At 44.3% G+C, this 12,977-nt stretch overlaps 1 protein-coding gene across 1 annotated transcript; it reads right to left on the bottom strand.

The window, feature by feature from the left end:
* Positions 1 to 511: 511 nt before the first annotated feature.
* Positions 512 to 12,973, bottom strand: SIAH2 (siah E3 ubiquitin protein ligase 2; the record flags this gene model as incomplete). Its single annotated transcript, XM_026065170.1, has 2 exons — positions 512 to 1,998; positions 12,761 to 12,973. Coding segments are annotated over 2 exons (771 nt in total), but the record flags the coding sequence as incomplete, so codon positions are not given.
* Positions 12,974 to 12,977: the final 4 nt, after the last annotated feature.

Raw genomic sequence — 12,977 nt, 5'->3', positions numbered from 1 at the left:
TGAGCAACTCGGCAGACTATATCACCTCACAGGTCATTACCTCTTCCAAATGGCAAACATCTTAATATTCAGCAAAGTCATATGCAGAACTACTATTTTCCTTGAGTGATTCAGACAGAAGGCTTCTGGTAGCAGAGGGAGAAAAGCTAGCTCTCAGTTACAGGCAGATTTAGCTTCCCTGACAGGGAGTGATTTCAGTTTACATGAGTCAGGGCGTTACTGTTGGACGTGGGAATCAAATACCTGCTTGATCGTGCTATTCATGCTGCAAAAGCAGTTGTCTCCAGCAGCAGGGCTGGGCAGAGAGCTGGGGGCTAGTACTCCCTCAGAGGCTGGGGCTCATCCTGCCTCTCACCTTGGTGAACTAGTCTTGTGGCTGGCGTCTTGATACGTGGCACAGGAAAAGCCCAACAGATTCAGGGAGGCAGGGAATGCAAAGTGACCTAAAAGTAACAGCTAACACACTCACTCACTCACTCACTCGCTCATTAGTATAGCACATGATGCAGTGTAGTTTTTGCAAAATATTTATTACAAAATAAAAGTAAATATGGCAACAAAACTTAAATAGCAAATGACATGACACTGGCCATAAAGCTCTTGCTATATTATTCTAATTAGTCTTTTACAATAATCAGTAATCAAGTATGTCTCCAAGGGAAGCTGCATGTAGACAGCTTGAATATACTTCTATATTATTGGCTCTAGCTGTTTGAGAGAGATTAGATTTGTTCCTCCTGCTTTCACCAGCACCCAGCTGTGAGCACTTTGCCATGTGTTGGGCTCACCGAACTTCCTAAAGTGGATGGGAGTTAGCAGTTCCCATGCTCTGTAAAACCTGTGGTGTTCCACCCCAGTCCCTCTGCCCTTTTTTCTTTTAAAAACACAGCAAATGATCCGATGCCCATCCCTTTCTAATAAGGAAATGGAGGAGCAGGAAATGGAGGAGCAACACTAAAGTACCTATTGTTCCCCTTTGAGCCACAGCTACTGTCTCGGACTTGAGAAGTTACTTGGATGTCTTTCCTTTCCCACCTACTAAAACTTTTAAAGAAAGCTCATCAGTGAGAGCAAGTCAGAGTCATTTTTCCTGCTGAAAGGGCTTTTGGGTGCACTCTAAACAGGAATGCAGTCCTTCTAGTCTCTTAAGCCACATGTCTAATGGAAGCACTCTTTTTAAAAAAAAAAAAAAAAAAGTGTGTGTGGGGAATCTTCCTAAGGCACCCAAGAATTTAAAAAACCTTTTCCTGCTCATATTACTTACAGGACACTCTTGTTCATCTTCTCTCCAAAGTTAAAAATGTTGGCTAGTTAGGAACCTTAATGTACATGAAGACATAGTTGAAGATCATTTTAAAAAAACAGAGCAAAAAGAAAACTCTTAGTAAATGTAAAGCACTATGTCCAGACAGCCTAGGTTTCACTAACTACACAAATATATCACGGACAACATGTAGAAATAGTCACATTAATTCCAAGGTTTCCATTGTCAGCAAAAAGATGTGCTATAGCCGTATCAAAAACTAGGCAGTCACTGTTCAGTATGGCAGCAGCTACCCCATCATGGATGGAGCGGGGAGTTGCCTCCCAGGTCAGCCTGCGACGATTGCCGTTCAGTTCCAGTCTGTATGCAAAGTTCTCTGCTTGCTTACGAGTGCCAATGAGCAGCACGATGGCAAAAAACTGCTGGTGACCTTCGTACTTCTCTTGTTTCTCCAACACCAGCATGAAGTGGTGACCAAAGCACGACTGCATCATGACCCAGTCAACAGCACCTGGAAGGTTAATGTCTGTGGCAAGAAAAACTATGTCTTCTCCCTGAAGGGTGGTAATGCTTTTGTGGGCATGCATTAGGTGGGACATCACGGCTTCCAAAGATCCCTGCCATTTGCAGGAGGCACCAGGGCATGGGCAGGAGTAGGGACGATACTCACAGATGTCTTCGTGTTCTGGCTTTTCTGTGTGATGGAGTGTCAGCGAACAGCCTGTTGTGGCATACTGGAAAAAGATCAAATACAAGCCATCAAGAAACACATCCAGCATTAGAGTCTGCTGTTCCCACCTATGAACTGGAAACACTGGTGATCGCCCAGAACTCCTGTTTTCATTGCAAACTTTACACTGTGTACTTCTGTTTAGCTCTGAATTCAGAGCAGAGCTTTATTTATTTTAGTCTTTGCTTGAAATAGGTTCTTGTGTTTGTGGTTGCTTTCTTAATGCAAGCACTTAGATGAAATGGATTGTTAGGCTGAGCTGTAGTTAGATCTGATCAGTCAAGATCAGTTGAAGTGGTCATGGTATGGATTTTCTTTTCTTTATAAAGAACAAAGGATTCTAGTTTCAACAAACAGCTACTAGAGTGAAATACTTTTAATAAATGTACCTTATTACCATCACAGAATAAAAGCACTTCCATTAAATTCAAATGCAGAATCCCAACAGTTTTAAATTTAGTTTCAATGCTCTGCAACTGTGAGAAGCAAAAGGAAAGATGATTTTTCACTAAGCATAAGCTTAGAGCACAGATGAGTAACATATAACTTCTCTTAAAGTCCTTGGGCAACTTAGAATGTTACTTTGCTGGGGTGCTTTTACTTTTTCACAGTGAGTCTAGTTGTCCACAATGAAGATATTTCTTGCGCACTATCTCCGTAGAGGAAAAAATCTTTCCTGTTCTCCCCAACAGCTTAGTTCCCCCACTCTTGCCATGGTGAGACAAGCCATGTCCTTTTTCCATGAACAGGAGTAAGACCTACACAAGGTACTAAACTGCAAGGAGAAGGGAAGCTACACAGAGTCTCTCCTCTGTTTGGCTAATAAGAAAGCTTAAGTCTTTCAGCACTGATTCAGACACGTTCGTTTTATTACCAGTTTCTTTAGTTTAAAAACACCTTCTGACAAAAAGCTGATGCACTATGCTGTGATGCCTCCCCGGCTTGTTTATTTTAGACACTGTCAAGTGATGGTTGCCACAGGGACTTACATTGCTCATGATGCCTTATGCACATGGCAAATATCTTGACACTTGCTGACCTCCACCTCCATTCTAAGATCCTGACTGCCCACGCAGCTCTATGTATTTGCACTTGTTTCTGTAGAAGGAGAATTAATTCATGGTCACAACTCATCATACAGTCAAGGCTGGTGTGAGGAATTGCGGTGGAGACAGAAGTAGCTAGTTAGGAATCAGGAAAATGCTTACAGCTGACCTGCAACAAAAGGATGGATGTGTTTGTGCATGTCCAGTGAGTTTTTGTGAGGCATATGCCAAAATCTCAAAAGATTTTTTTTTTTTAATCTCAGCAGTTTGAGGATGTTTGTTTTCTGGAGGACCTAGTATATTTGCTGTAAGCTCTTGCACCTTCAGTGGAAGAATGGAGCAACTGCATTTTTGACATTGTGCCCCTCTACTTGAAATGTTTCAGTCACTGCGGTTAAAGGGATACCAAAATCCATAATCTTCCATAATCTAACTAAAAATCCATCTGATCTGAGAAGCCACATGATTCTAATATCAAAATAGATTGTAGGTAAGGATCTTTCAGACCATCTCTACATATCATCAAGGAAAAAGAGCAAAGACCAATTTTTTAAATCTTCTTTTGCAAGTCACCCTTAAGGCTGACTAGCTGGGCCCAGAGGCCTCTATCATTATAGTTAATCTTGGAGAAACAGCTTGAGAGACCAACCTGACCAAAAATCAGTTAGCCTGCTAACCCTGAATTTATTAAATGACAAAACGTATAATCTTTACCACGCTAAAGGAGTGATGTGACTGCAAGTAGTCTATATTTAACACACTCATATTTATACCTGCTTATTTGCAGCTTACATCTGTGCAGAACTTAATGTTACTTATGCTCATTTCGTTAGCAAAACAACAGACCAAGCATATCATCTGTGATTGATTGGCACAGAGACTTAAGAGAAAGTTAAAGATTTTTTTTAACCCTGTGTAATACAAAGTTCAACAGGTTCTTGACATTAATATTAAGGATTATAGCTGTCTTGTTCACTCATACTTTTAGACCAGCAAGTCAGGGTTCTCTTCTCTGGCTTCTGCTACATTTCAGCTGGCAACCCTCCAAGTAAGCAGGAAAATCACATCTAGATGTACACTACGCAGCCTTCACATTCATAGAGGATTTTTTCCTTATCTGTAGAAATATACTGCTAATATTGTCACACAGGTTACAACATGCATGCATGGCTGCTTACAGATGCTATGCTACTTTTTTTGCAGACAGGCACTGTTAAGCTTTGAGGGTAATGAGGACTGCAAGCCACGTGAAAGAGTCTGTTTGAATTGATAAAAGAATGTCTGAAAAAATAAGTCTGGATAGGCTTAAAAAAAGTTCAACTAACTTTGGAAAGTCAGATTTAAATGCTCATTTTGGGCTAACGTGAGCATGAGAAGTTTCGGCTCACTGGGTTAAACGCCCAAGATGCAAGGAGTCAGAATACCTCTTCCCTTCCAGCAAGTCACCCATGTTGCAAACACAATGCTAGAAATACTGGGACAAAGCTCTGGCTTGTACTTCTGTTCTGAAAGAGCTCGTTTTATAGGCCATAGAGTTAATGTAAGTTTTCATTACTGTGTCTGCCCCACTGCTTAATCCCCTGATAAACGATTTATTCAGATGAGTATGGCCAGTGAGCAGGAAAAGCATGAGTTCTGCACAGGCATGCCGAAGGTGGAAAAAAGGGCGTTCTCCAGTCAAAGTCAAAAGCCCCATGGAGGCCAGACTTTGGCCTGTCGTGCCTGCTGCCTTGTGGCGTAATGCAGCGACCTATTTATTTGTACACTTCCAATCTCGTGGTTCTTTTTTTCCCCACTTTCATACCCCTCTTGACACTTGAAGCAAGCAATGCATTGAACAGCATCTCTGATATAAGCTGCTGGGCTGGGCCAGCTGGGAAGTCTGTGCAGGCTAGCATCCCATCCCTGAAAGTGGTGGTGGTGGATGTGGAAATACCAGAGTAAGAACAAGGCAAGCAAAAATAGTGGTTTGCCTGATACACTCTCACAGGTTCCAAGGGTTGTGTTTCTGTCTTTAGTAGCCCCCACTGGATTTTTCTTCCATGAATTTATCCATGAACCCATCCTGAACCCATCACTGCTAGGTTTGTTTGGGATCCCTACAGATAGTGGGAGAGGCTGTGAACAGAAAACGCTTATTTGCTGTCTTCATACTACTTGGGGTTTCATTGATCCTTATCATACCCCTTATTCAAACTGAAAAGCCTATTTAGTCTTTCCTTGCGTAGAGGTTACACAGTACCTTTGATCTAATTGTACCTTTTCCACTTCTGCTATATCCTTTTTGAGAGGGGGGAACCTGGACTGCACGTGGTATTAAAAATGCAGGTGTGCCACTTAGGCCTATGCTGACATGACTGTTTTCTGCTTCTTCATTGCCCTCCTAATCATTTCTAGTATTCCTTTTTTGCATCGTACTATGTTCCAAGACATGTTTTCATAATAGTTTATTTTAGCACCATATTCTCTTTCCTTAGAGGAAAAAGTCGGGTCAGAGCTCATCACTATATATGTAATTTAGGATTACACATTTTTGCCGTGTATGTCACTTCACACGTGCTGCTCTGAACTTCATTTTGCTAGACAATCTTTCCGCGTGTTTTAAAGCATTTTGAAAACGTTGGTTAGGCTTGAAGGTGCTCAGGGGAGACAGTCCAGTATTATAGACCTCATAAATGAAGGCAGGCAGGGACACGGGATTAAAGTAATGTGTCAAAGCCACATGGGAAATCGGTGGCAGAGCCGGGAATAGACTGCAGAGTCCAAATCCCTATCTGGCTCTAACCAGCAGGCTCTCCCTGTAGTATATAGGTAGCCTGAGATACAAACGATGCTTCTAGTAAGGAAAAGGCCTACCCTTCCTGTATGTACAATGGCACTGTTTAGGGATCCCAGCAAAGATTTCGACCCTTTTGTGCTTTTTCTCATCTCCAGCACTTTGTAAAATGTCTGTCCCTGCTCTGGGTTTTAAGACCCTTCCAGCCTTTCAAAGCATTCATTTTGAGTCTGGGTGCAGATGGCCAACCCAGTCTAGCTGGTGTAAAAAAGAGTGAAGTTCTGCCCCGAGAACAGCGAGCTTCTGTGCTCTGCAGAACCTCACACTCTGGAGAAAGTCTGTTTAGGCTACAACCAGCTGCCTGGCAGAGTATATTTATAAACTCCGCTTTGCTAGCAAAGCTATTTCTTCTGTTATGGCTCACCCAGGAAAAGGCCAATCAGTGTTATGTCATTTCATAAGGAATGTGCAGGCTCCAGACACATATGCAAGTAGAGGACTGTAAGCAGACCTGCACGTAAGGGATTGCTGATCAATTAAAAACACAGTAAAGAGTAAATGGTAGGCAACATAAACATGCATTTTGATCGGAAGGAAAATGGAGGAACGCAGAGGAATGCTTTACTGGAATCTACTATATCTCAGAAACAGGAAGCGTGACCTTATTTAGGTTTAGTTTATTTTCTTAAAATCTTTAACATGACATAGTTTGTTTTTTTATTAAAGAAAAGCTCTGAAAAGGCTGTGGAGTCAGCATTAGTCAATTAATCCATATATATACATCTAGTCAACATACAGAAGTAAGTTGGTATACAATAATGACATGAATATGCAATTCCAGTTGGCTAGCTGTTTGCTTACATGGGAAATCTGTTATTTTTTTGCTTGGAATTGGTGGTGTAGCAATTGGTGGTGTCTAAGGATACAGGATGGTTCTGCCTACCGTCTACCATCTGTCTACAGGAAGTTAGTAAAGTGCATTTACTGGATCCACTTTTCTTCAAAAGGATCAGGACCATCTGAAGACTCAAACATATTAATTTAACTAGTTAGAGATGGCTGCATTGGAAGACTCTCATTCTGTGTGAGTTATCTCTGTCCTAACTTCCAAGATGCAAAGAATCACCACTCTCAGGAAAGCTGGAAAAAAATGGAGTTTCAATCCCCTGAAAAAATCAAGCCTTATGTACTTGGCTTTTCTAGTTACTGCATACATGAAAAAAAGAATATTTTCCTTATTACATGGAAAACTTATTGTTGAGTTGAATTAGTCACAGCACTGAGAATTCCCTGATGTACTATGCAGGCAACTTGTTTTTCAATTGTATGTTGCTAAATGCAATTCCATATATACCCAGCAGAGTTGCTACCAGGGTGTAAACAAACGCTGCGTATGCTGTTGGGTATTCTTTCCTTGGTGCTGGGCTAGTTTTTGACTGCCTATGTTGGAGGTAAATTCTACTATAAACTGAAACACAAGCAGGAACTGTCTAGAGTTTCACACAGCGCAGATCAGGAGCGCTGCTCTCATGTCATTTCCATGGCCACGGCCAAGATCGCTCAAGCATGAACAGCTCTGTCAAGTCCCACCACAAAGGCTAGCAAAACACTGCAGGACACAGATGTTGGCTGATATGGGTGGGTACGTGAAGGCTGTAGTTTTTGTAGCTGAAAATAAACATTTGCAACTCTGCGTGCTTTACAATAAACTTTGTATTAAGTAGTTAAATCCAGAAATGTCCCCTCCCACCTCCACCCCCCGATTGCTGTTAGCCAGGCCACAATTCCAAGTTTTAGCAGTTAACAGTCACAATATAGCTCACACAATTGCTATAAAAATGGATTCTGGTGTCTGCTCATGAAGCTTCCAAAACACAAGATTTATTTTCTTTCATATCCAGTATTGGACAAAAACACCTGAAGTCATAGAAGAACCCAAATTCAAATTAAATCAGCTCCATGACTAAAGAGCACTTTTATATTATTTCTATTTGCACTTATTTAAAAGAAGAAAGCAAAGCACTGAATTCCTTTGGGCATTCATTAATTAGAAGTTTGAGTATGTTTATGATGTGCTTTTTAACTTCTGCAGATTGCTTAGAGCATTAAAAAGCATTTCATATTTTCAGTAACTGTACTGTGACTTTAAGATTTAAATCTCCCTTTAGATTTATTTGCAGAAGCCCTGTGAAGTGCAGGACTGCAATAATTACAATTCTTTTTTAAAGCATTTATGGATCCTCAGAGTGGCTATAGCCACAAGTAACATCAAATCCCCATTTTCTGTTATCTCTATCATGTCTCAGCCCTACTTATTTCTAGTACCCTTCATAGAGTTATTTCTAAAACCGCAGAGAACTCTTCCAGGCAAACCACTGCCTTTATTTGTTCCTTTATATTATTTGCAGTGCTAGGGGGAAAAAAAAAAAAAGCATACATCTGATTCCTAAGCATGGTGAAAAATACTGGTAAAATACAGGGTCAACCCCTAATCCCTGGTACAGTTGCTGGGTGCCAGCTGTGCAACAGGGCCGTGGTTCTTGCTCATACCGCTGGGTGTTGCTGCAGCACACCGCGCTCTGATGCAACTCTGACTGCTGACTTGGGGAGACAGTTTATCTCTGCATTTGGTGCTTGTAACTTATATAAGCGGTAAAGTGAGACATTACAGTCTTGACAGCCTTGTTGCTGTTTCTGGGTCTGAGAAGAAACAGTGAAAGCTATTAACATATGCTAACTTCACTTTGCTGCTCTTGGGAAAAGGGAAAGCAGGAATTACTCATAGTAGAAAAAAATCCACATAAAAGAAAGAGTGTGAGAGGGAAACAGGAGCAAAGACTTATTTAGGCCTCTGCCTCCACGAGGAGCAACAGCTTCTGAGCGTGCTGACAACTGGGGGGGCAGCGACATCTCCAGCGGATCAGGGTTTTGCAAGCCAGAGCCTACAGGGGATGTGCGCTCCTGCACGCGGAGCAGCAACGTTACGCGGTCGGGGACGCAAAGCTCCCCGCGTCCCAGCGCGGCATCACCAGTCCGTGGGGCCCGGGCCAGGGAACTCGTAGGAGCGCAGGTACACCTCCTGTGCCAGAGGTGCGCGCGTGACCACGCCAGCGCTGCCTGCAGCGACTAACGACTGCTCCGCGCAAGCAGCTCGGCCCCATCCCCGGCGGGGCAACGGGGACGCGGCTGTCGCCCCCGCGCCGCTCCTGGAGCCTCCCCTCCGCGGGGGCTCTGCGGCTCGTGGCCGGCCTCGCCGCTCCTGACCGCACAAGGATCTCCCTGCGCGGCTGCGAGGTGAGGAACACCGACCACCGCTGGTTCGGCAAGCCTCTCCCTCAAACTCTTGCAGCTCTGTCCTAGCTTCCAAGTGCCTGTTTCAAGAAACCAAAACAAACTCCGCGCCAACGCCAACCCGGTCCATGTTTCCTGCATGCCTCCGTGGGAGATTCTGACGTACCCAGAGCGAAGACTAAAGTCTTAGACTATTTCAGAAACTGCCAAAACACCAACAGCTCTCAGTGTCTCGAGACAGGCTCAGAGTCCCATGACCAGGATGCTGAGCTACCCGATCACCGGGGTTTCTTCAGTCATCCCAAACTTCCGACCTCCTCTGCCTCCCTCCCTTTCCCAAGCCCCTGTTGATGCTGACAGGGCAGCTGCCTAGGTCTAAACTTGCTTTAAAGAGCATGACGTTAATCACAGAAGTAATACTTGAAGGAATTTTTGGAAATACAGTATTTTTACATGAACTAGTCCTTTATTATTATTTAGAGAGTGCCCAACTGGAGAAGTGTTTACAACTGATATATATAAACTGAAACTTGCCTGAAAGATGTAGTGATCTTTATTCAGATGTGGGTTTTTCCGGGGGGAAGTGAAGGGGGGGAGGGATGTTTAAACATACTTCTCTGCTGGTGCTTACTCCTCTACCCATAGAGAAAGAAAACCTTAAGGGATGAACAAGCCAATCCCATCAATTAAGGGCTTAAGAAACCTTTCTGTTACCAACTGAATAAATTAAAGTCTGTCAGTTAAACGTTAGGAATGTCTTATCTTCTTGTCTTTAAGAGAAAGACTCTGTAGGAAAGACTTTCCTTCTCCCACACTTTGTTTAACCATAAAGCAGTTGGGAAGAGCAGGTGTCTTGTCTGGCAGTTCCAGTGCTGGAGAGATTTGCATCCTGCATGGATCAGTATTGTATTTCAATGCAAGAAACAGAGGCTAAAGGATTTTGGTTGGAAGAGCTGTTCTAGTGTTGATGCACCAATTTCTTTAGGACAGCTAGGGAATACCAGCTGTCACAGATCAGACTGACAAGACACTTTAGAAAATGAAAACTAGGCCAGCATTTCAGTGAAAAAAAAAATGCACCGAATGTTTTATTCCCTTAGGCTAAGAATCAGTCACAGCTGGGCAGCTGACTCACTGAACTTCTTGCTCTGTTCAGTGTAAAAAAGGACCAATGTATTAGTTCTACATCCATCTGTTATCACCGCCATGAGTCACTCCCATTCCAGAGCCGAGCGGCGGAGCAGAGCCCTGTGCTATCCGCAACGCGGAAGGATGCCTGTGGCCATCCCCTTCTGCCTCGTGATCGAGCCAGTCCTCGCAAGGTAGCTGCTCCGACCACGGACAGTGCTTAAAAGGCTGCGCGCATCAACGCAGACGATTCGCGCCGAAGGAGCCCAGGCTCCTGCAGGCTGCTGCTACGGACTGGCTTTTCGCGGGTACGCACGGGTCATGTCTGCTTGCAGTTCTCGCTTCAAAATCACACCACGCGGCTGTCAGAGCCGGGCGTTTGCTGCTCGCCTTCCTGCCCACTGCTCTCACCTTGTCACAGCCGGCTGCGCGTTTTAAGAGTTTCCTCTCATATTCCACATCAGTGAAGGTTTTAGCAATTCCTGTATCTGTCCCTTGCTCACTTCAGCCCTGTGGTTTTAAAGTGCTTTTGATATGGCAGCATAAGCATCTGGGAACTCCAGAAAGACACAGAAAGGATCCACTCAGCATTATCTCTGCGCACGTATCTGCCATCCTGATGAATGTGTATTAGGAAGGATATGAACTCTAGAACAGTTCACCTAGTTCTTTTAAAGAGAACTCACTTAAAAAACCCTGAGACTTAAATATTTAATCCGAATACTCGAAATAGTGCTGAGACAGTCAGAACAGACTTAAAAAAAAAAATTCAAAGGTAATTATTGACCTGACAGCTTATCAGTCCCTGTCCCTCCAAAGGAGGGCTGCAGAAAACTAACTACAGACACAGGAACAGAATGGGCTCCCTCCATCAAACAATTTTTCAAAACTAAATATCAGCACAGATTAAAATATCTGAAGAAAAAAAAAGTTCTAGCCTTTGTAACTACTGACTGTGCCAAATACTCAGACAAGACTTAGAGCAGGATTTTCAGTCAACCAGAAAGAATAATTAGAAGTTTTGTTTTTAAAGCTTGGTGACATTCCCATCATGTTATTTTACTTTAGAAATCTGCAGAAACATGAAACAGGCTAATGGAGGTCAAGCAAGTACCTCCTTTTTCATTCTGCTTTTACAATGGGAAAGAAATAAAGTGAGGGAAGGAGACATAGACCAGTAGAAATGAAGACTTTGCAAAGCTACAGGTTTGCTTCCCATGGTGGCTCTGGGAAAGTCCCGTGTGCTGCTGTTTTTCATTTCCAGTGAGAAGCAGCACAAGGAACTTCTAGGGTATCTTCAAGAAGAGCAGACGTAGTATTTTAAATAGAAGGCCAAGAAATCATTACCACCTATAAGTGACAGCAGGTTCACTTGGCAGTTTATGTTGGATCAATCTTATAAAATTCCTTAAAGTCTTCTCATGAGCTGTAGTATTTCTGTACCAAACTAGCAATGAAGATGGGATCTAGCCTCACTTGGGAAATTCTGCAGTAGTGGTGCTCCCCTCCTCAGTCCCTTGCCTGTGCCATCAGGTGCAATCATACAAGTAGCCAAACATTATCACACTGTTCCTTTCCCCGCTGGTTAATAGATTGTTGGAACTGACCATTTAGTTTTTGGTCCAAAAAAAGACCATGTAGTCCTTTGGTATTTAAAAAAAAAAAAAAAAAAGGACTTCAAGATGGCATTCATACCAAAACACCCAAATGTCTGTGCTTTTCCCCTGTGTTTTCTGGGGGAAGTTGATGTGACTGAGCTGAGAACGTCTGAAGCTGCATGCTGAACCCTGTGCACAGCTGCAAAGAGAGCTAGTGAATTCCTGTCTTCATTTGAACCACTGCCTACAATAAATCCAGGGTTTGTACTCTACTTTTACGTACTTACTATCCAGTTTTAGGTCCCTGCCTAAGGGAGTTCCCATTTCCATGACGGGTGGGAAGAATATTTTGCTTACATTCAAGTGTATGCCAATTTTAGGAAATATGCTTCGGATTTGGTATAAACGTCATCCTGCTCGTACACGTATGGAAACCTGCTCCCCTTGTTGCAGGGGAGAGGGAAGCCTGGCAGAACAAGCAGGGAGACGGAAGGGACAAGCACTAAGATCCGAGGAAGCTTTTTGGCCCGTACCGCGAGGGCGACGTTATCGCTCGGGTCTTTGCTGCTGGCTGCGCCGAGGTCACGGGGCTGCAGCCAGCTGGACCACCGCAACGTACGCAGAATGCAAAGAGAACATACAAGAAGCTGCGTATAAGACAGAGCGAGGGTTTAAGGAAAGCCTCAGACGGGAAAGTAAGAGCGAGGAAAAGTACTTCTAGCTGTGGATACGTGTCTTAGAGGTGGTGTGTGTGTGGGGGTGCCGGGTCCTCCTTGCACTGGCATAAAGTCAGCGGTGCCTCTCGCTCGCCCAGCGCCGCCGTGGCCGCAGCGGCCCCAGGGGCTCCGGGCGCCCCGCGGCAGGGCAGGACCCCGCGACCCCCACCCCGGGCAGGACCCCCGGCGCCGCAGCCGGCCCGGCGCTTACCTTGCAGGGGAAGAGCACGGCCGAGGCCACCTTCTCCATGGCCAGGTTGCGGATGCTGGGGGTGAGGGAGCCCCGGCAGGTGGGGCAGAGGCTCAGCTTCTGCCGGCATTGGTTGCACACCAGGTGCCCGGCCTGGCACTGCAGGATGGGCGGCAGCACATAGTCGAAGCAGACGGGGCACTCGAAGAGCGAGGTCAGCTCGTGGTGCTGCGGCGAC

The sequence above is a fragment of the Apteryx rowi genome, unplaced genomic scaffold, assembly GCF_003343035.1.
Source record: "Apteryx rowi isolate R43461 unplaced genomic scaffold, aptRow1 scaffold_224, whole genome shotgun sequence".
In the NCBI taxonomy this organism is placed as follows: Eukaryota; Metazoa; Chordata; class Aves; order Apterygiformes; family Apterygidae; genus Apteryx; species Apteryx rowi.
Note: the sequence above shows the minus strand (reverse complement) of the source record. Positions and strands in the feature narration are given on the sequence as shown.